Consider the following 20,642-nt stretch of genomic DNA (forward strand, 5'->3'; position numbering starts at 1 on the left):
GAACAACCCTGCCAGACCAAGACCATCCATCCCTCTCTGCCCCACTATTCCCAAATTCTCCTGTGTGGACGGCAGGACTCCTAAGCTCCCAGGAATGCATTCAAATAATAGATGGGTCAGAGAATATTCTGTCTCAGGGCCTTAATACAAGCTGTTCTCAGATTTGCCAGTGTTGCGCTGCCACCCCCTCCCCACTCCCTCCTCCCTTCCCACTCCCTCCTCCCTTCCCACTCCCTCCTCCCTTCCCCTCTCCTCCAGTTTTATTCTGGAACCTGTTTTTCCGAAGTCGGACCCGTTTAATCTCTTAAATGTATAATTAGGGAGAGTGCTTGATTGCAAAGGCCTCTTCCAGTTCTCACATTTGCTTCCTTTCACACTGCAGAGAAATAGGGCAGGGAATCTGGAGGAGGAGAAGGAACAAGAGACTGGAGAGAGAACAGAGGGCGGGTGGGGCGGGCTCACTGCTTTTCTCAATGAACGCCGAGGCCTCTGCAGATTTGCATAGGAGCCGACCGAGCCACGCCATTGGTTGGAGGGTGCGGGTGGGGCGGGGCGAGGCTGGACTGCGTGGGTCCGGCCGTGGCGCGGAGTTGGCTTACGAGCCCCGCCCCCTCCGGGCCCCGCCCCCTCCCTGCGCGCGCTCGCGCGGCTCCGCCAGCTGCAAGTGGCGGGCGCCCAGGCAGATGCGATCCAGCGGCTCTGGGGGTGGCAGTGGCGGTAGCAGCTGGTACCTCCCGCCGCCTCTGTTCGGAGGGTCGCGGGGCACCGAGGTGCTTTCCGGCCGCCCTCTGGCCGGCCACCCAAAGCCGCGGGCGCTGATGATGGGTGAGGAGGGGGCGGCAATATTTCGGGCGCCCCTGCCCTGAACGCCCTCAGCTGCTGCCGCGGGGCCGCTCCAGTGCCTGTGAACTCTGAGGAGCCGAGGCGCGGGTGAGAGCAAGGACGCTGCAAACTTGCGCAGCGCGGGGGCTGGGATTCACGCCCAGAAGTTCAGCAGGCAGACAGTCCGAAGCCTTCCCGCAGCGGAGAGATAGCTTGAGGGTGCGCAAGACGGCAGCCTCCGCCCTCGGTTCCCGCCCAGGCCGGGCAGAGGAGCTTGGAGGAGCCAAAAGGAACGCAGGAGGCGGCCAGGACAGCGTGCAGCAGCTGGGAGCCGCCGTTCTCAGCCTGGAAAGTTGCGGAGATTGGAGGCTGCCCCGAGAGGGGACAGGTCCCAGCTCCGACCGCGGGGGGCAGGAGAGGACGGTACCCAACTGCCACCTCCCTTTAACCATAGTAGTTCCTCTGTACCGAGCGCAGCGAGCTACAGACGGGGGCGCGGCACTCGGCGCTGAGAGCGGGAGGCTCAAGGTCCCAGCCAGTGAGCCCAGTGTGCTTGAGGGTCTCTGGACTCGCCCCTGAGCTTCCAGGTCTGTTTCATTTAGACTCCTGCTCGCCTCCGTGCAGTTGGGGGAAAGCAAGAGACTTGCGCGCACGCACAGTCCTCTGGAGATCAGGTGGAAGGAGCCGCTGGGTATCAAGGACTGTTCAGAGCCTCTTGCCATCTGGGGGAGAGCGAAGGGTGAGGCTGGGCCCGGAGAGCAGTGTAAACGGCCTCCTCCGGCGGGATGGGAGCCATCGGGCTCCTGTGGCTGCTGCCGCTGCTGCTTTCCACGGCAGCTGTGGGCTCCGGGATGGGGACCGGCCAGCGCGCGGGCTCCCCAGCTGCGGGGCCGCCGCTGCAGCCCCGGGAGCCGCTCAGCTACTCGCGCCTGCAGAGGAAGAGTCTGGCAGTGGACTTCGTGGTGCCCTCGCTCTTCCGTGTCTACGCCCGGGACCTACTGCTGCCACCATCCTCCTCGGAGCTGAAGGCTGGCAGGCCCGAGGCGCGCGGCTCGCTCGCTCTGGACTGCGCCCCGCTGCTCAGGTTGCTGGGGCCGGCGCCGGGGGTCTCCTGGACCGCCGGCTCACCCGCCCCGGCAGAGGCCCGGACGCTGTCCAGGGTGCTGAAGGGCGGCTCCGTGCGCAAGCTCCGGCGTGCCAAGCAGTTGGTGCTGGAGCTGGGCGAGGAGGCGATCTTGGAGGGTTGCGTTGGGCCCCCCGGGGAGGCGGCTGTGGGGCTGCTGCAGTTCAATCTCAGCGAGCTGTTCAGTTGGTGGATTCGCCAGGGCGAAGGGCGACTGAGGATCCGCCTGATGCCCGAGAAGAAGGCGTCGGAAGTGGGCAGAGAGGGAAGGCTGTCCGCGGCAATTCGCGCCTCCCAGCCCCGCCTTCTCTTCCAGATCTTCGGGACTGGTGAGCAGCTCCCGCCTGAGTGTGCCGGGATTTAGTGTTTTTAGTCACATTGATATGCAACCATTAAATAATTCTCACTTCCACCCCACTTTCTAAAACCTCAGCTCTGCTTCATCGCCCTCCTTCCTCCTGCAAACCTCCTTCCCGAATCAGACCGTAGTTTCTTGTTTTCTCCCTGAACGCAGTTCAGGGGTCTTCCTTCCTCTTTAGCAACCAAGTTGGGAGAAAAGTTTCATACTCTTGGCAGAGCGCCTTCTTCTCTGGACTTATACGCAGTCCGAGACAAAATTGGGCACCCCTCTTCCTGGGCCCCTGGGACAGTTGAAATGCCCCGATTACTTCCAGGTTCCAAGCTTAGTAGTAGATGTCAAAACTATTGGCCTTCTCTCCCTCTTGTTCCTGGCCAGCACAGATTTGGGAAATATGGTACACCTTCTCAGGGAATATAGAATTTCTCCTCATGTTATTGAATCTCACCCAACTGTTCCCATTCCAAACGTTGGCTTGGGCAGGTGTTGCCAGGGATTGTCTCTTCTTTCTTTATTTATTCTCCCCCTCCCACCCCCACCCAGTCTGCTATGCACTCTCGACTCATCCTTTCTCTTACATGTTGTTGGGAGAGCCCCAGAGAAACTAAGGAACAGAGGACAGGAGGGAGGTGTGGAGGAAGGAAGGAAAGTTGTCAAGATTGTCTTCCTTTGGGGAGTCACTATGAAGCCAGGGAGAAACCATCGTTGGTTTTCCTGCTTTTCTTATCTTTCCCCACTTCTCCTTTCCCCTCTGATTCTTAGCTTGAACGTCTGCAGCAGCAGCTCTTGATGATAGCCTCTGGCAGGCTTGTTTCACTGCAGATCTCCCTGCTGGAGACTCCTAAAATGAGATTTTTCTGTTTCATTTACTCCCTCATTTCTTCCCATATTCACTGAGTTGGGGGTGTGTGTGTGTGCAGGCACTTACTTCTAACTCTTTCCAGAGTATCCTTTGACTGGAAAACCAGGTGGTTTTGAATCGATGTTCTTCTTGTAAGACAACTGGGGAAGACTTGTGAATAAAAAATACAATGTAAATGAATGAGAAAGGCACAGAAAAGAAATCAGGCTTTTAAAAAGCCTACACAAATTCCATCAAGCAAACCCAGCTTCTTTTCTATCATTCTCATCATCAGAAATAAATGAAGTTCTTATGCTCCACTGGCTACTAATGTCTAATATTAATTGGATGGAAAGCATTGAAAAGGGCCCATTGTAGAGCTACAAGTATCTTGCATGCTTGTCCACACACATACACACACACACATGAGTACTCTCATGCAGGAGGGATATTCAGAAGCTGAGGTTCTCTAGTCATTGCACAGAAAACATACTAGTATGTGACCCCCAAGAAAAACAGAGTGCAGATGCACATTTCAACATTAGTGTTAGTGGCACTGGCACCTAAAGTAAGTCCTTTTCATTTAGTGCTGGAATTTATATAGTCCATCCTAAGAGGCGTTGATGAGTTTGATAGTGCCTTCAGTGAACTAAGATGGAAGACTGATACTGTTGTTCCACCCAAGATATTTTTGTGAAGAACAGCTGGGCTTTAATGCCATTGTGGTTTGTGTGGTTTATACATGCAACATTCTGTTTTAGTGCCCAGTGTTTTAGTAATGGATATAAAAATGACTTCTCTGGAAATGCAGATTATCTTCTAGTTTCATGCCTCTGAGCATCTGTGGAGCTTCCCCATCACCTTTTATCAAATGACCATAGAATCCAGTAGTCTGTATCAGCTGTTGTCAGATGTTGGTGACAGGCAAAGGGGCTCATTTCTACAGCCCCAAACCTGCCAACTGTAAACAGATAGCTTGGATGAAGCTATCAGTGGGTGTCTCTGAAGAGTTACATGCTTAATTCATTTAAAGAATATACTCCACTCAAGTCTTAAATAAGGTGTTGGAGCTGCTGAGTGGGGAGGTTTATGTAGAAAGGCTGTGCTCCAAGGGCTTCTCTGCTATTGGCTGTAGGGAAGCATTGTGGGCATCCCGAGTCCTCCCTCAGTGGCCCAGTACATTTGGCAGCTGGACCAAGCCCTTATGCATCATTTGACACATCTAGCAATGCTGATTTCAGTAGGAGCCAGGATTCTGCCATTAAAAGGCAAGAACATTTGGCCAAGCATTTTTCAGCAGGTTTGGGATCAAATGATTATTGATAGGATCAAATAAGACACTAAGTGTAACTGGATGAGCTCCCCATGACCTCCAGAGAGACAGCCAGCCTATTGAAAAGCACTTCAGGCCTTGTGGTGATCATACTTGGAACAGCCTGGTCTCTCCTGTCTCTGAGGACATATGCTGTCTGCAGTCAGGCAGTTGGCCATGCAGGACTAGCCTCTCTCACATTATCGTTGCCTCCCCAGCCTCATTCAGATACAGTCTCCATTGCAGACATCCCCATGGAGTAGATACACCTTGCTATACCATGTTCTGTGTTTCAGACAACATGTATCATTATGGTTCCATTCATTTTCCTTATGAAAATTCAAGGTTAGGTTCTGACACTGGGATGGATTTTGCTATTTATCATGTTTGGAGAAATGGGTTTATTATTTTTATATAGGCTCTGATTTATAGAAAAGGCATTTAACTCTTCTATGATGTGGGCTCTTCAATTATACAGAGGGAAAGTAGGCACAGCTCAGCTTATTTCTTCCTGTGTCTGCCCAAGTGTCTTGTCTGGAGGTACACAATGATGCTGATGGGGCTATTTGTGGAGGAGGGAAGAGCTGATTGTTCTTCCATGTTTTGTGGTGAGGGGCATGGAGCAGCCCATTTGGTTCAGACCAAAGATAGCTTCCTAAACCTGAGCAGGACCATGACTAAAATAGTAAAAATGAAAAAGCACCAGTTAGGAGAAAGCAAAACCTTTGCATTCCTTGTGATTTGGGCCATCTGAGAGGACAGAAAGATGTCTGAGAGGCCTTATAATGCATGAAATGCTAATGGTTTTTCTTTGTGGGTTGCTGTGAATTCATAAATGGGATCAGCATTTCAAGTCTGAGGCAGATCCCAAATTCACCCATTCATGGAGAAGAGGTGAAGAGGCAGTTTCTGGGACTGTATTAATGGTTCTGGCCTCTCCCAGGACAGCCCAAATCATAGAAAAGATGTCTGTCTGCAAGGCTGGCATGTTGCCCACAGCTCCAGTTTGTATCCTGGCTTACAGGTGTTTTGAGATCTGTTTCTGCCGTCACCCAGGCAGAGGGCTGGGGGATGATGACTCATGGGATAGGAGGCCTATTTCCCTGTAAGCACTCCCTCCCCACCCAGGAAAGTGGATACATGACTTTGGATTTTGCATGTACTACGGAGAGGCCTGAGCAATTTAGAGATGTATGCAATGCAATATATCTGACCTTTGACCTCCCGTATCTGTCAGTCCCTTCCCATTTCATTTCTGGAGTGGGCAGAGAGAGCAAAGGAGGATGGAGAGGAAATTGGAGCTCCCAGAAGGGATGTCAGTTATTGGAGGTGAATTGGGAGAATTGGAACTAGTCCAGAGAAGAGCAGAGAGCTGATTTAACAGTTGAAGGGACTGATTTACGATGAAAGATGAAAAGAATTAAATATATATGGCTGGGCTAAATGGCGATGAAGGGAAAGCCATGGTAACAATCTACAAATCTCTGAAGAGAGAGAGCGGCAGTGAAGGAGAGGAGTTATTTAGCGTGGCCCATGGAAGTAATTGGATCACACTTGTAGAAGCAAACTTCGGGTTGGATATCAGGGAAACCTTGTTTTCTGACATTGATATTCCTCTGACTATGGAATGGAATTCCAGTGGAGTGGGGAGTCAGGTGAGATGTGGGTCAGACAAGCCCCAGCATTCCTAATTAATCAGTTCTATATTTTCACATATTGAGAAGCTACAACAGGACAGAGAGCTGGGATGCAGAATGGCAGAAGGAATCAGAACCTTTTATGATCCAAACCCTGGAGCCTTTGGGCATTGGTGTTTTTAGAGGAAAAGAAAAGAATTGCATATACATCTTTGAAGTTGGTGAGAAGCACTTAAAAAATTGTTAATGACAAATATTTTGAAATTACTGAATTTATTCTTCCCTGCCCTCCAATTAAACATAGATTATTTCTCTGAGGTGTGATCTGTATATCCACAGGTTTGGGAGGCACACTCACCAGAGAATTGTGTATCTAAGATACATCTATGGGTAAGCGTATATGACAAAGCATCACTGAGCAGGGCAGAAGGTGACCTGTGTCTTGAGAAGATGCCATCAGTTCTAGATTTGGTGGACTCCTACTGGCTACGTAAAAATCCCTTGAAATGTTGAGAATCTATATTGCCATTTGAAAGATGAAGTTCATCCACATCCAATTTAACATTTCAAAAATTTTTAAAAGAGAAAGAAGGTCCATGAGGGGTTTTTGTGTAAGGCATGGGAGGAGAGTGTGATTATTAATAAAAATGGGTATCTAGGCTGGGCGCAGTGGCTCATGCCTGTAATCCCAGCAATTTGGGAGGCCGAGGAGGGCAGATCACTTGAGGTCAGGAGTTCGAGATCAGCCTGGCCAACATGGTGAAACCCTGTCTGTACTAAAAATAAAAAAATTAGCTAGGCATGGTGGCATGCGCCTTAGTCCCAGCTACTCAGGAGAGTTGCTTGAACCTCCTGAATAGCTGGAGATGGAGGTTGCAGTGAGCCGAGATTGTGCCACCTCACTTCAGCCTGGACAACAGAGTGAGAAAAGGATATCTATAAGGAAGTTGGTCTGCTGAAAGTCAGGAGGAACTGGCCTGCAGGTGGGAGAAGAAAAGAATGAGAGTTGCTCAGCAGAAGTCTCAGTGCCCTGCCACTCAGGATCACTGTCTGGCAACCTCACAACATGGAAATTTTTCCAGTCTGACCTGTAAAGGAAATTTTGCCTTTCTTTATAATCATTATTAGTGTCCTGTTACGATTATTTGGAACTTTACAATTTATAAAGCATGTTCACATTTATTATTACTTATTAATCCTATGGTAGGTAGGACAAATGTTTGCTTTATTTTGTAAATGAAGTAACTGGAATCCAGACCATATTTTTCCATGTCATATAGTACAAAAAGGTATACACCTGGAAACTTTCCTATTGACTAGAACCACAGTTCCCCTTTCCTTCAAATCAGAGTTCTTTCCACTAAGGGAATCATCTCCAAGTGCAGATTACAAAGAGCAAGACATGTCAATAGGTGAAAAAATTTCCAGTATCCTTGCTAGAAGGCCATGCAACAAATATTTGGTGGGCAATAGCCAGGGCTTGGAAAAATTCCTCGAAATCATTGAGGCTCAGTTTTATCATTTGAAAAATAGGGATAGTAATAGTTCTTAAATGTTCCTAAATGGGGATAGTAATAGTTCAAGGTGTTGTCATGGGGATTAAATTAGATGATGTGTGCAAATCCTTAACCCAATGCCTGATGCAAAATAAAGTGCTTCATCAATATGAACCGCTATGGTTTTCTTATGTAATAGCAACAGCAGCACTCCAGCATCTGGTCATGCAGGCTGTGCACTCTACAACTCTAGGGGTTCCATATACATTTTAGTCTGTCTGAGTGGTGCCATCTGGAGTTGTAATCTCTATGTGTGGCCATGTGTGGCAATCTTGGCAGCAGCAGTTGTGATGCTGTGGTTCTCCATTCAACTAGCTTCTTACTCCTAAGAGATGAAAGGTGGGATGTATGGGAAATGAAGAGAGTTATAAGCGTAGTAGTTTCTACCATTTCACCATGGAAGGTGACTTTCTCAGAAATATGCATGGAAAGGAGGATTGAAGTGTGGCATTTACTTCCTCCTCATGAATTAATGTCCTCTCCTAAGTCTTTTGACTTTGGATTCAGTTCAAAGAGTCAACCAGCATATTCACAATCCAGTTCTTTTTTTCTACAGAAAGAAACCAAGGCTTAACTTTATGAAAATATGAAAGTTAAGATGGAGGAAGAACAAGATAGAGATGTTACAGTGGAATCATTTTCAGATGGCAGACCTTTCTTAACTGAGAGTGCTCTGTCCAGGTCTAGAGGCACTGGACTACTGGCCTCTGGTAACTCCTTTATTGTAATTAGCTGAAGATGTATTCTTTCTATATTGTCAGCATCACCATTCATTGCCAAGTGGAGAATATGGAGAGAAATGTAAATTACCAACTGGTTAATGGACCTGAGCACATTAAGAGCAGTTAAACTTTGAGACTCCGTGGAGATGTATAAGCCAGGGACTTCAGTGGGAGGCTGCCTCAGGAAGATCCCTCAATCTAAAAAAAGAGGCTAAGAATCCACAGAGCATTTTGTACATGGTGGTTTTTTATGAACCATAGCTAAGCCATTGCCTCCAAAAGATGTACATGAACATCATCTCTACTTGGGAGTAGATAAAAAATAGGGCGTGTGGGTGAGGATGGTTGTAGGTCTAGGATCATGTGGAGAGAGCTGAGAATAAAGCTATCAAGGAGTCTTTCTTCTTTACAGCCATTGTGTTGCTCTGTGGTCTAGGGTGTGGCCAACGTTTCTTAACCTTGTGATGACCAGGGCTCTTTCACACAGGTCAAGATGTAAGCAGGGAGTGTTGGCCAGGTGGTGAGGTAGTGGAGGAGGTTGGAGGCATTCTTCAGTACGCTTTTTGATTAATTGTGTTTTTCAGAATAGCTTATTTTTCTTCAGTAAATTTTGTGATGAATTTTTCAGCTGGCTGTTCTGAGCTTGGGTCCTTTCCCAGGGAAATTCTATCAGATTCGCTTTGTGTTGTGGTGTACCTATTCCAGAAAGTGGTCAGAGAAGATCTCCCTTGGGGAAGATACACCCAATCCCTTGGTTATTTAAGAGTCTTTTTTTTTTTTTTTCTTGCACCTTACCTTTCTGGCTAAGTAACTACAAGTGCATGGAGTGGTAGGCAGTCAGAAATCCTTAGAGTAAGAATAAAGTTAAAGGAAGGTATGAAAAAGGTATGAGGTTAGAGGACAAGGGAAATCTAGGCAGGCTTAAAGAAATCAGGAAACTAGCCAAAGGAAATGAGGATAGATTGAACCATTGATTATATTTTTCTTTGACCCCTACTTATCTTTTATTTAGTTTTCATTGGAATGTGAGTTCATGAGGGTGAGCATGGAAAGTACTCCTTTAAGCCCAGATAATTCAAGTAAGTGTTCTGTGGTGAGGAGAACAGTAGATTAGGAGCTCGAAGACTTGAATTCTATGATGTTCTTTATCTTCTGATAGCTTTACAATCTTCTACAACTCTCTTAAACTTGCTAAGCCCGTATATTTATATATTTATTATAAATAAAATATATATATGCCAGTCATGCATGTTTTAAATAACTTTTAAAAAGAAAAATAGTCTTTTATAGCTATCCAGATATACACCATTTCTTTTGCTCTTCCCTTTTCCTCAAGTTTCAATATTTTCTATTTTATCATTTCCCTTCAGCCTAAAGAGCTCTTGTTTTGCATTTCCATTAGAACAAGACTATTGACAAAAAATTCTCTTAGTTCATAAAGGATATTTTTACTAGGTTCAGAATTATGCATTGACAGTTCCTTTCTTTCCACACTTTAACTATTTTGTTCCTGTGTCCTTCATAGTTTGTGATGAACAATCTTCCATTAAATTGTTGTTCCTTTTTGTAATTGCTTTCAATATTTTTTTCTTGGCTTTTGGTTTTCAGAATTTGATTATGATGTATCTCTGCATGGTTTTATTTGACTTTATCCTGTTTGTAGTTTTTTGAGACTCTTGAGTCTATAAGTTTATGTCTTTCATCAAATGGGATTTTTAAATTATTATTTTCTCCTTTTTTTCCTGCACCAATATATTCCTCCCCTCTTTTGAGACTCTGATTACACACCTGTTAGATCTCCCATGCTCTTGAGACTCTGCTAATTTCTTTTTTTGAAATTTTTCTCTTTGTTCTGTAGATTGAACAATTTCTATTGACCTATCCTCAAGTTGATTGACTCTTTCCTCTGTTATCTCCATTCTGATATAATTATTTACTTTAGATATTATAGTTTCCATTTTAAATGTTTCATGTTTGACAATGACTTCTATTTCTTTGATGAGAACTACCTTTCCATTCATTTTTCAGAGTGTTTACTTTTACCTTCTGGGACATAGTCATACAGCTTCTTTCACGTCTTTGATAATTCCAACATCTGGATGATCTTATTATTGGCATATGATATCTTTCCTCTTAAGAATTAGTCATTCTTTTTCTTTTATGTTGAGTAATTTGAGATTGTATTCTGCAAATTTTGTACATTACATTGTACAAAATTGTTTGGTCTGAGTTGGGTGTGGTTTGAACCTTTGCTTTGTTCTCAAAGCCTTTGTTATTCTGCTTTGAGTCTGTCCACACCTCTGCCACTCAGGTGAGCTGAGGCCCTTGGCCAGTTCCTTCAGCGAATTAGCATATTTCCTTCTCCAGCTCTCTTTAGGATTCTCCTTAAACTTAGAGTTTTACCTACCTGTATTATTGCTGCACAGATCCTGCATTTAGGGTTGCCCTTGAGAGATGACAGCAGAGAGATGATAAAGCAGATGAAAGTAGAGAGATGATAAACAGAAACAAAATGGGGATTCCCTCCATACTCTTTGGACTGAAGGGACCCCTTTCCCAGTCCTTTATCCTGAAAGTCGTGGTTTCTACCAGGGTTTCTATTTGAGGGTTTCTATCAGCAGCTACGCTGGCTCTACTGAAGGGTCACCATCATGAGATAAGAAGGAAAAAACAAGTAAATGTAGATTTTCCTCTGCACTCACTGAATCATAAATCCCCTTTCCCTGTCCTTTGGGTGAGAAAGAAAAGATTGCTTTGAGCCCCTTAGCTGTCCATGGTGCCACCGCCACAGATTTTCTGGGTGCCTGCATTCGGTTCACAGACAAAAGAGGTAAAAACAGAAGACTTGCCTTCATATGAATTGCTTTTTTCAGGTTTTGACTCTCTTCCTCAATGTTCCTGATTTTATTTTCCAGAGTCCCCAGTAGTCATTTTTCATTTTTCTTGTTGTTGTTGTTGTTGTTTTGTCCAGAGTATTTCGGTTGTAAAGAACAGGATGAACAGGACTTAGTGGGCTTATTTCATCTTGGCTGCACTGGGAGTTTCTCATTTCTACGTTGAATCAGAGTTTCCATCTATAATTTTTTCCTTTAGCCTTTAATATTTAATGTTGTGCTATTCTGTATTTAAATTATCTCAGCTTTTGTTTGCTGAAAGTGACTTTATTTTGCTTTCATTTCAGAGAAAGATTTTCACTGGATGTACTTTCAGGTGGATAGCACTTTAGTGCTGTTGCTCCATTGTTACATGGTTTGCATTATTTCCAGTGAGTCAGAGAATTTCCTGAGTCAGAGATGCTCTTTACCTGTTTCCTGTTATGTCTTTCCCACCTTCTGCCTTCCTTAGGATTTTCTTTTTATCATAGGATTTTAAAATTTGATTAATGATGTGCCCTTATGTAATTTGCTTTGTGTTTTTCCTCCTTGGAATTTGTTGATAGACTCTTGGTTCTCTTTATATTTTTCATCACATTTGGAAATTTTTAAAAAAATTGTTTTCTGCTCCTCCTTTCTAGGAATTCAATTACAATTGTGCTATACTTTTATGGTTCCCATACTTTATTAAGGGTCTGTTCATTTTTTTTCTCAGCCCCTTTTCTCTCTGTATTTCAGTCTGCATAGTTTTTATTGCATATTTTGCAGTTCACCCTCTTCTATAGTGTCTAATGTGCTAATAAACCAGCCCATGTAATAAGTGTTCACTTTAGATACTGTATTGATTTTCAGCTCTAGAATTTCTGCCTCCATTTTTATTTCTATCTTTATTATGTTTATGTCTTTCTCTAAGTCCTTGAACATGTATAACAGCTATTTAATAGTTCCTTTCCACTAATTATAGTATTTCTATCATTTCTATGTCTACTTATATTGATCAGTTTTTCTCTTGGAAATAGGTCACATTTTCCTGCTTCTTTGCATACCTTGTTTTTTTTTGTTTTTTTTTTTTGTTTTTGGTGTTGTGCATTATGAATATTCCACTGCAGAATGTGTGGACATTTTTGTCTTCATTCAAAGACTTTTGAATTTTCTTTGACAGTTAATTTACTTGTCCATCAGTTTTATACTTTCAAGGATTATTGTCAAGCTTTGTTTGAGGGAGTTTAGAGAAGTCTTTATTCTATGGTTAGTTTGAGCCTCCTCTTAAGGTTTGGCCTTTCTGGAGTCTCCATCACATGCCTCAGGTATTCAAAGGTATTCAATGAGGTCTCTCCTCTCTGGTTCTTACACACTTAAAAAACATTTCCCAGTTCCATGTATGAGCTGTAGAAATTGTTCGGCTTACAGTTCCCAGATAGCTATTCTTTACTTGGTAGCTGTTCTTTGCTTAGTCTTGTGGAATCTCACTGTATGAATGCACAACTTAATATTTAGCCAAAGACTCAAGGGGACTTCTAGGCAGTTTTGTGGAGCATTCTCTCTCTCTCTCTGTCTGTCTGTCTCTCTGTGTGTGTGTGTGTGTGTGTGTCTAGTTGTGCCTTCTCTGGTTTGCTCCCTGGAAATTCGAGCTGCTTCAGCCTTCCTAGACACCAATCTCCATGACCTCAAGCCAGTGAGGCCACTATGCTCTCTTTGGCTTTCTCTTTCCTGTGTCAGAGTCTGGTAAATGCCTCTAGGCAAAAAATCAGGACAGTGCTAGGGCCCACCACATACATTCTCACTCTTTCAAGGATTATAGTCCTGTGTTGCTGATTATTCCACAGTTTCTTTCAAATATTTTGTCAGTTTTACAGTTATTTATGGTAGGAGGGATCGTGCAGTGCTAGTTCTTCCATCATGGCCAGGAGCCTATATGATAAGCTTTGGGATCTAGGTCATACTAGCTTGTCTCCTGAGATACCATATAGATCTCCATGGGAGGTGTGCACCAAAGAGAAATTAGACAAAGGAATTCTTTTAATGGAGATCTATAAGTCTGATTTTTTGCCTGAGGAAATGCTTATTTATTGGTTTAGTTTTTTTTTCTTTTAAATTGAGCACTTGCCAAGTTGAATGAAGTATAGTCTCTTCCTCCCAGGAGTTCACAAACTGGTTGGAGGAGAAAAGGCAGACAAAGCATGCTAATAAATAACTCCAATAAAAGGCAGCACTTGAATGCTAAACAAATGGTGCAGGTGGTTATAGTGGTTGGATAGAGGGTTGGAGAGGTCAATTCCTGCTGGGGGGATTAAGGAGAGTTTCATGCTGTACCTCCAAATCTCAAAAGCATTCCCTTAAAGGCAGATGAGCAATACTTTTCAGTGCATTATGGGAAAGGTAAAGTTTCTCTGAGACAGGAAACTATAGCCCTGGAATTTTAGAAACAATAAGCTTATTGCCTTTTGGCAGGGAGTCAGGTCAAAGGATATCTGCTGAGAATGATGGTTTCCTTTTGAGATTGAGATAGAAGTGAGTAAAAAATAAAAACACTTCTAGAAGGAGGTAATTTGAGAAGAGGGTCTTGGAGAGAGTGCAGCTTTTTACTTGGAAAAGAGAAGGGCAAAGGATCTTCTGAGTTGAGGCAAGAGCCAAAATAATGCCCAGATGAAGAACAATTGGCTAGAGAAAGGGAGAGAGGAAAGAGAAGAGAAGAGAAAGGAGAGACAGAGAGACAGAAAGGCAGACAGACAATGTATGTGTGTGTGTGTGCTCTGGAGAGTAGAACCAGCCAGAGCAGAGAGCTCTAAGGTGCTAGGTCAGATATTCTGAACTAGAGGTTAGCCTGGCTTTTTGTGTCTGGAATTTGACTTGATACTAGAGAAATCTGAACCTATTTAGGTCTTGAGTAGGGGAGATGCATTTTGACTGCATGTTGACTGCAGATTATTCAGGAAATGTATTTTAGTGTGGGTCTCAGGCCTGGATGTAGAGAGAGCTAGTGTTGGAGCCCCATGAAGCTATTACACCAAATAAGCAACGAAAGAGTCAGAGCTGGGCCAAGAGATGCCCAGATATAAGAGGAACAAATGAGAAGGAGTCAAAAGCCAAGGTTTTGACCCAGGAACCTTGAAGACTTATGGTTTACTGGTAAAGAAGACAGTTGGGAAGAGGATCTGGTTTGAGGGGCGAGTGGTTGGCTTGACAATAATTCTAGTGTGGCATCCATCCAAAGATGAGGGTATCTGGGACACACATGAAAACATGGGCCTGAAACAGGAATGGGGAAGAGGTCAAGGCTGAAGATATCGATGTGGGAGCTATTTACATGCACGTGGTAGTTTAATTCTTGAAAAAAAGATGAGTTTTCCAGAGGACGTAGAGAGAGGAAAGAAGGAAGGTCACAGCTTAGATTTAGGAAAGTTCATAATTAGACAGTAGAATGGAGTCAATGACATCACCAGAAGGAATTTTCTTACAAGAAGGAACAGAGGCCTCTCTGGATCATGTGGTGTTATAGAAGCTCAGCAAGGCAGATGGAGTGGAAAGACCATTGTGTTGGACCAAGAGCAATTCACAGAGTGTCTTGTAGAGAGCAGGAACAGGCAGAAGGAAGTTTAGAGAGAGTGCTAAAGAAATAGAAGCAAAATGTGTTTAAGTAGTCATTTAAGAAGTCTTTGAAAGAAAGAAGAGAAAGAGAATGAAATATCAGTGATGTCAGAGGGTTCAGCAGCATGGAGGAAACATGTTTTATGATAGAAAACCTCTTAATGTTGAAAATCAGAAGGGAAAAAGCTAAAGAGAAAAGATCTCAGGTATCTGAAAGAGAGAGGATAATTGTATAGCAAAACCATTCAATCTAGGTGCAGACTCTTATACAGGACTTAGATGCCATTATATCTAGGGCCCTGTCTGCTTCTGGAGTTTCCTCTTAAAATAGAGTTCATTCAATCTTATTTAAAAAAATATTTCTGCTACTCGGGAGGCTGAGGCAGGAGAATGGCGTGAACCTGGGAAGCAGAGCTTGCAGTGAGCCGAGATTGCGCCACTGCACTCCAGCATGGGCTACAGAGCAAGATTCTGTCTCAAAATAAAATAAAATAAAATAAAATAAATGTATATATATATTTCTGGGGATGTGGGGATCACTATTTTCCAAGGCTGCCCTGTTGCTTGTTGAACAAATCTGTTGGGAAAATATTTAATAGTGGCCAAATTCTATTCCTCTGTAATTTAATGATAACAGCTACCATTGAACAGTTTGATATAGACTGCTTTATTTAATCCTCACTATAATGTGGTAGTTTTATGATTTTAGTATTCTTTTCATTTTTGCAAATAAAGAAACTGATGCTCAGAGAGGTCAGGTAACATGATCCAGGTTGCACAGCCAGTAAGTGAAGGATCTGGTATTTGAATTTCAGCCTGTTTAACTCCACATCTATGATCTCTCTGTCTTACGTCTTTTACTTATGACTGCAGTTTGGCTGACAAGTATTAACTTCTCCCCAGCATGAGGGTCTTTCAAACATTTGAAGTCAGTTATCCCACATATCCTATATATTTTTCTTTGTTTCCTCCTTCTTTTCATTCTCCTCCTCTTTCTCTCCTATCCCTTTTCTTTAAAAAATCATTAATTCAACGAATAATTATTGGGCAGCTTCAGTGTATTAGACACTGTACTAGATGCTGCACAGACAGCAATGAACAAAACAGACATGGGCTTTGCCCTCATGGGATTTATAGAATGGTGAGGGAAGAATATTAAATGTGCAAATGAACAAATAAATATATAATGAGAAATGATGATACATGCTGGGAAGGAAACAAACGTCTCTAGCCCCCTTGTCACTTTTCCTCATTCACCACAGGTTTCACAGTGCTCACTGAGCCTGCTTCTTCCCCCCCGCCCCCCACGCCCTCTCCTCTTAAATCGTGGCCCCAGATGAGGACAACATTCTGCTCCTGTGATCTGACCCTCTGAGTATAGTGAGGCCCTTGAACTGGGAAACCTATGTTGTTGCAGTTTGGCGGTAGGCATGGGCAGAACTGCAGGTGGGGGTACAATAGAGAAGGAAACAACCTCCTTCTCTGAGATGAGAAGACAAATGTATCCAAGGCCATGCAGAGATGAAAGGCAGAGAGCCCGGGAGTGGGGCCAGATGGTGGTCTCAATCTGTTCTGTGAAGTATGAGCAAAGGTTGTGCTAAACAGATCACAAAGCCATGCGTCCCCTTCCATTCCTCGCATCCTGCCTTTCCCTTCATGCTCCAGCCCCCTTGGACCCACACATCTGCTTGACAAATGCAGCCAAGGGAGAAAGCACAAAATTTACTAAATAGAATGCTTCACTGTGGGTGGCTAAGGTAGGAAAAGGGATTCCTTCTCTGCCTCCCTCCTTCCCTCCCTCCCTCCCTTCCTTCCTTCCTCCCGTCCTTCCTTCCTTCTTTCCTTCCTTCTTTCCATCCCCCTTCCCTTCCTTTCCTTTCCCTTCCCTTCCCTTCCCTTTCCCTTTCCCATTCCTTTTCCCTTTCCCTCCTTCCCTTCCTTTCCTCTTACCTTCTTTCTTTCATAGTATTAATCTTAACACCATAATTTGGAAGAATCTGATTGGAGAAAAATGTCATGAAGCACAAATGCAGATTTGATATATCTGACCTTTCTTCTCTTCAGAACAATAAATGTCAAATAGCTTAAAATGACAGCCTGGATAACTAGAGATTATTTATGTGCTTAAATATTTAGGCAAGAAACATAGTTTAGACTTAAGTCTAATTTACATGAACATGCTGACCTATGTGAATCAGAAGCACTTTAAGGGACCCATCACAAGCAGTGGTGTTTGCATTTCAGAAAACAGAAAATGTGAAAAATCAGAATAGAGTAGAAGTGGTAAATGACCCTTGATAAGTAATGAGAATATTTGATAACATCAAGAAATTACTTTGCAGCACAAAATTGTGTTTGCATTTTTCATATCTGAGTGGTGTGGTGGCATCTGGAGAAGGACCCACAACCCACATGTCCTCTCCTTTATCAGATGCAAAGTATTTTATATGTGCCTGTGTGTGTGTATCATTTATCCCCATTTTACTGAAGACATTTATTGTTAAAACGGAAGGAGGGAGAATTATCTTGCTCCAGCTCTGTAAATCCTGATAGAAGTATAATCCCCCAGACAGAGTGTAATTCTCTACTCAACCTCACACTCAATTATCATCAGGAACAGTCGCTGAAAGGTGGGTTTCTTGTTTTGTTTTGTTTTGTTTTGTTTAAAGAACTCTGAACATTCGTTAACCCATGTACTTCTGAAAGTAGAGGATATTACATTGTGTTAAGGAAGCAGAATCTGGAATTAGTTCTGGGTTTGACACCCAGCTCCAGACATTCTTAAGCTAATATGAAAATAGTTTTTCTGGTCTTAGCATCCTTATCTGTAAAATTATAGTACTTGCTTTATAGGGTTATTTTGAGGAGTAAATGAGGTAAATTTTAAAAAGAGTTTAGTATAGCATGTGTGACATGGTTAAAGCACTGAAGGTATTATCCATTATCTTCTGTTTTATTATTGTTGATGTTGTTATTAATAAAGGGGTTTCCCCTCATTATTTTTTGTGGCTTCCTTTCTATCTCATTTTTGCTGGGATCTAACTATTCTCACAGTTAGAGTTTATCTTGTGGAAAATATAACTAAATAAATGAGGGTCACAATATAATTCTTTAGATATTGAGCACTGGAGCAGCTGTTTTGCTCTAAGAGTGAAAGTTACCAGAAAACCAATCCTGTCCCATTATGCATTGCCTAAGGATTCCATATTGAACCAACAAATCTTTTGTTTATTTATTTATTCATGTTGAAGGATTTTAATTAAATCATAAATAATATTTCCAAAGTCAAGATACTCATTGTAAGATCTTTTAATTTCACACCAGAAAAAAACCCTATTTCAATAACTAACTATGAAAATTTAAAAACTGTAATATGAGTTGAAGCAGTGGAAGCAGGGAAGAGAGTTCTCGACCAGGAGTTGTGAGATTAGGTTTTCATTTTAGAATATACTAAGTTATTCTTTTTTAATCTGGGCAAATCACCTAAACTTCCTGAGTCTTTGTTTCTGTAATATCAAATAAGTGAGTTCTAATCTCTGTCCTTTTCATATTAAAATCCTATGATTCTAACCTATTTCCTGGGCTGATGCTGAAGCATGACTGGGAAGGTATTATTTCTATAAACAGTTGCAGGGTCCGTTAGAATTTCGTAAAGCAGTAATAAGAAATGATCACCTTCTCTGATTCTTATGTAATTGGTAAATTATGATAAGAGCTGCTTACCTCTAATATGCTTTAAAGACCATGACTAGATTAAGAACGTTTATTTTTCTTTCTACCCCAAAGGAAAACCCAAGTTATTTTAATGCTTTTCTGGATATATAGTAAACTCACCAGAGCTGCTTTGTTATGGTTTTCTGTTCCAATCATTATAGCCAATTGTGTGAACAGAGGCAATCAATCAATTGATTGATAGACCAACTGATAAATAAATATCTACCTACTTACATACATACGTAAAAACTGTATTTTCTCTTCCTTATTTAGGTAGGGTTTATGTTAGGGTTGGGACTGAGGGATAAGGGAGTGTTTGACTCATCCGTCTGAGATGAGGGACATAGCAGGCACTCAGTAAATATTTGCTGAATCAGTGAAGGAAGAAAAAAGGAATGAATGAGGGATATAAATGTGGTATATTAAAAGGACTATCTGAGCAAGTTCTTTCTATCTTTCATGGCCCATGGCCCAGTGAACACAGTTTGTGTTTATACATTCACTTGCCCACTTCTTAATGGTTCACTGACTTTTTCCTTAATTCCAATTCTTCATTCTCCCAATAATCATTGAGACTTTCCATGCGTTCAGGACTTTGTACGGTTCTATAGGGTAACAGGCAATAATTACAAGATGTAGTCCCTGACTTTAAAGAACTTAAAGTCTAATGAGGTAAACAAAAAATATAGGATTTTGAGTCAGAATTTGGGGATTCAAGACTTGACACCATCGTCAGTTAGTTTCATGATCTTCATTTAAACTCTCTGGGTCCTAGTTAAGTGCAGGGATGATACCAACCCCACCAGGTTGAGGGGATCAGATAAGATTATATGCATAGGTTAGTGCACTGTAAAATCAAAAGCACTGTGAGCATTATACTACATACTTTAAAATAATACAAGATGGTGTGAGCTTAAGAGCTAAATGTCTTCGGGCAAAGAAGAGTGAGTAGGAGTGGTGAGTACAGGCTTCCTGATGGAGCTCAAGCTTGATGGGTTTTGGAGGAGGAGTAGGGTTTGGAATAGTCAGGATGAAAGAGGAATAGCATTCCAGGTGGGGACCACAGAGTATGGAGCACAAGGTCAGTCCAGTTTGTCTTCCTGGAGTGCCTAAAATGAGTCTTATGCTCTACTGGGCCCTCTCAGTTTGGAGAAGAGGTTTTATGTCAGTAAGTACAGTTGGATGGGCAGGATGGGGCCAGGACCTTGGAGAGCAAGCAAGAGGGTGTTTGACTTTCTTGCAGCAGGAAACAAGCAGCCATCAAAGGCCTTGATGTAAATAGCATTTTAGGAAGATGAAACTGGTAATGGTGTGTGGTCTGGATTAGCATGTAGGGACTGAGGTCAGGAATCTGGGGTGGAGGAGAGGGAAGATTTGGAAAGATGCAGATTCAGCAGGATGATGGAGAAAAGGATGGCTTCAGAAAAACCTCACAGGCCTTGGCACAAGGGGCCGAAAAAGAGAAATTCAAGTTTTCTAGCACTTTCTACCGGCAAGATGAGAATAATAATGGGTCATTTGATAGAAAAGAATTTGGGAAGAAAAGGCATTGGGGAGGAAGAGTTGAGTTCCATTTGCACCTGGGGAGCTGAGATGATAGCCCAACTCCAAGCAGCTGCGTCCTGCTAGCTGGAAACGTGGCACTAGAACTCATATAAGAAGTCGGGGCTGGGCGTGGGGATTTGGGAGTCATTGGCACAGAGACTTCTCATAAATTATGCGCTTTGCTTAGAACTTAATTTCATGTTTTTTTGGAAGATAAGAGAAATGAAAAGCTTGCTGAATTATGGATTATGCAACTGTATTCAAAGTAATTCTCTCTTTCCCCCTCCCCTCTGCTTCCCTGATGAATTTTGTGTTCTGTTCTTCCTGTTGATCCCACCCCCTATCCCTAACTCTTTGTAAACTGAGGAACACAATAAACTATTTCTGTCAGATCAGAAGATTGTCACTGAAGGGATTAAGGTGATCGAGAATGTTCACCAGAAGATATAGTGATCTTCCTGACCCCCTCTCCATTCCTTCATAGATCACAGGGAGAGAGGCTTTCTTTAGAGGAAAGCAACAATTTATATTTATAGGAGGAAATGTTTAAG

General features: G+C 42.9%; 1 protein-coding gene across 1 annotated transcript in view; it reads left to right on the top strand.

Moving 5' to 3' along the window:
- The first annotated feature begins 681 nt into the window (after nucleotides 1-681).
- The window catches only part of ALK (ALK receptor tyrosine kinase), a 731,594-nt gene continuing 711,633 nt past the window's right edge, over nucleotides 682-20,642 (top strand). Inside the window, exon 1 of the mRNA XM_054476638.1 lies at nucleotides 682-2,274. Coding sequence (XP_054332613.1) covers nucleotides 1,608-2,274 — 667 coding nt within the window. The 5' untranslated portion in view covers nucleotides 682-1,607. The remainder of the gene's footprint in view (nucleotides 2,275-20,642) is intronic.

Source organism: Pongo pygmaeus, chromosome 12 (genome assembly GCF_028885625.2).
Source record: "Pongo pygmaeus isolate AG05252 chromosome 12, NHGRI_mPonPyg2-v2.0_pri, whole genome shotgun sequence".
NCBI lineage: Eukaryota > Metazoa > Chordata > Mammalia > Primates > Hominidae > Pongo > Pongo pygmaeus.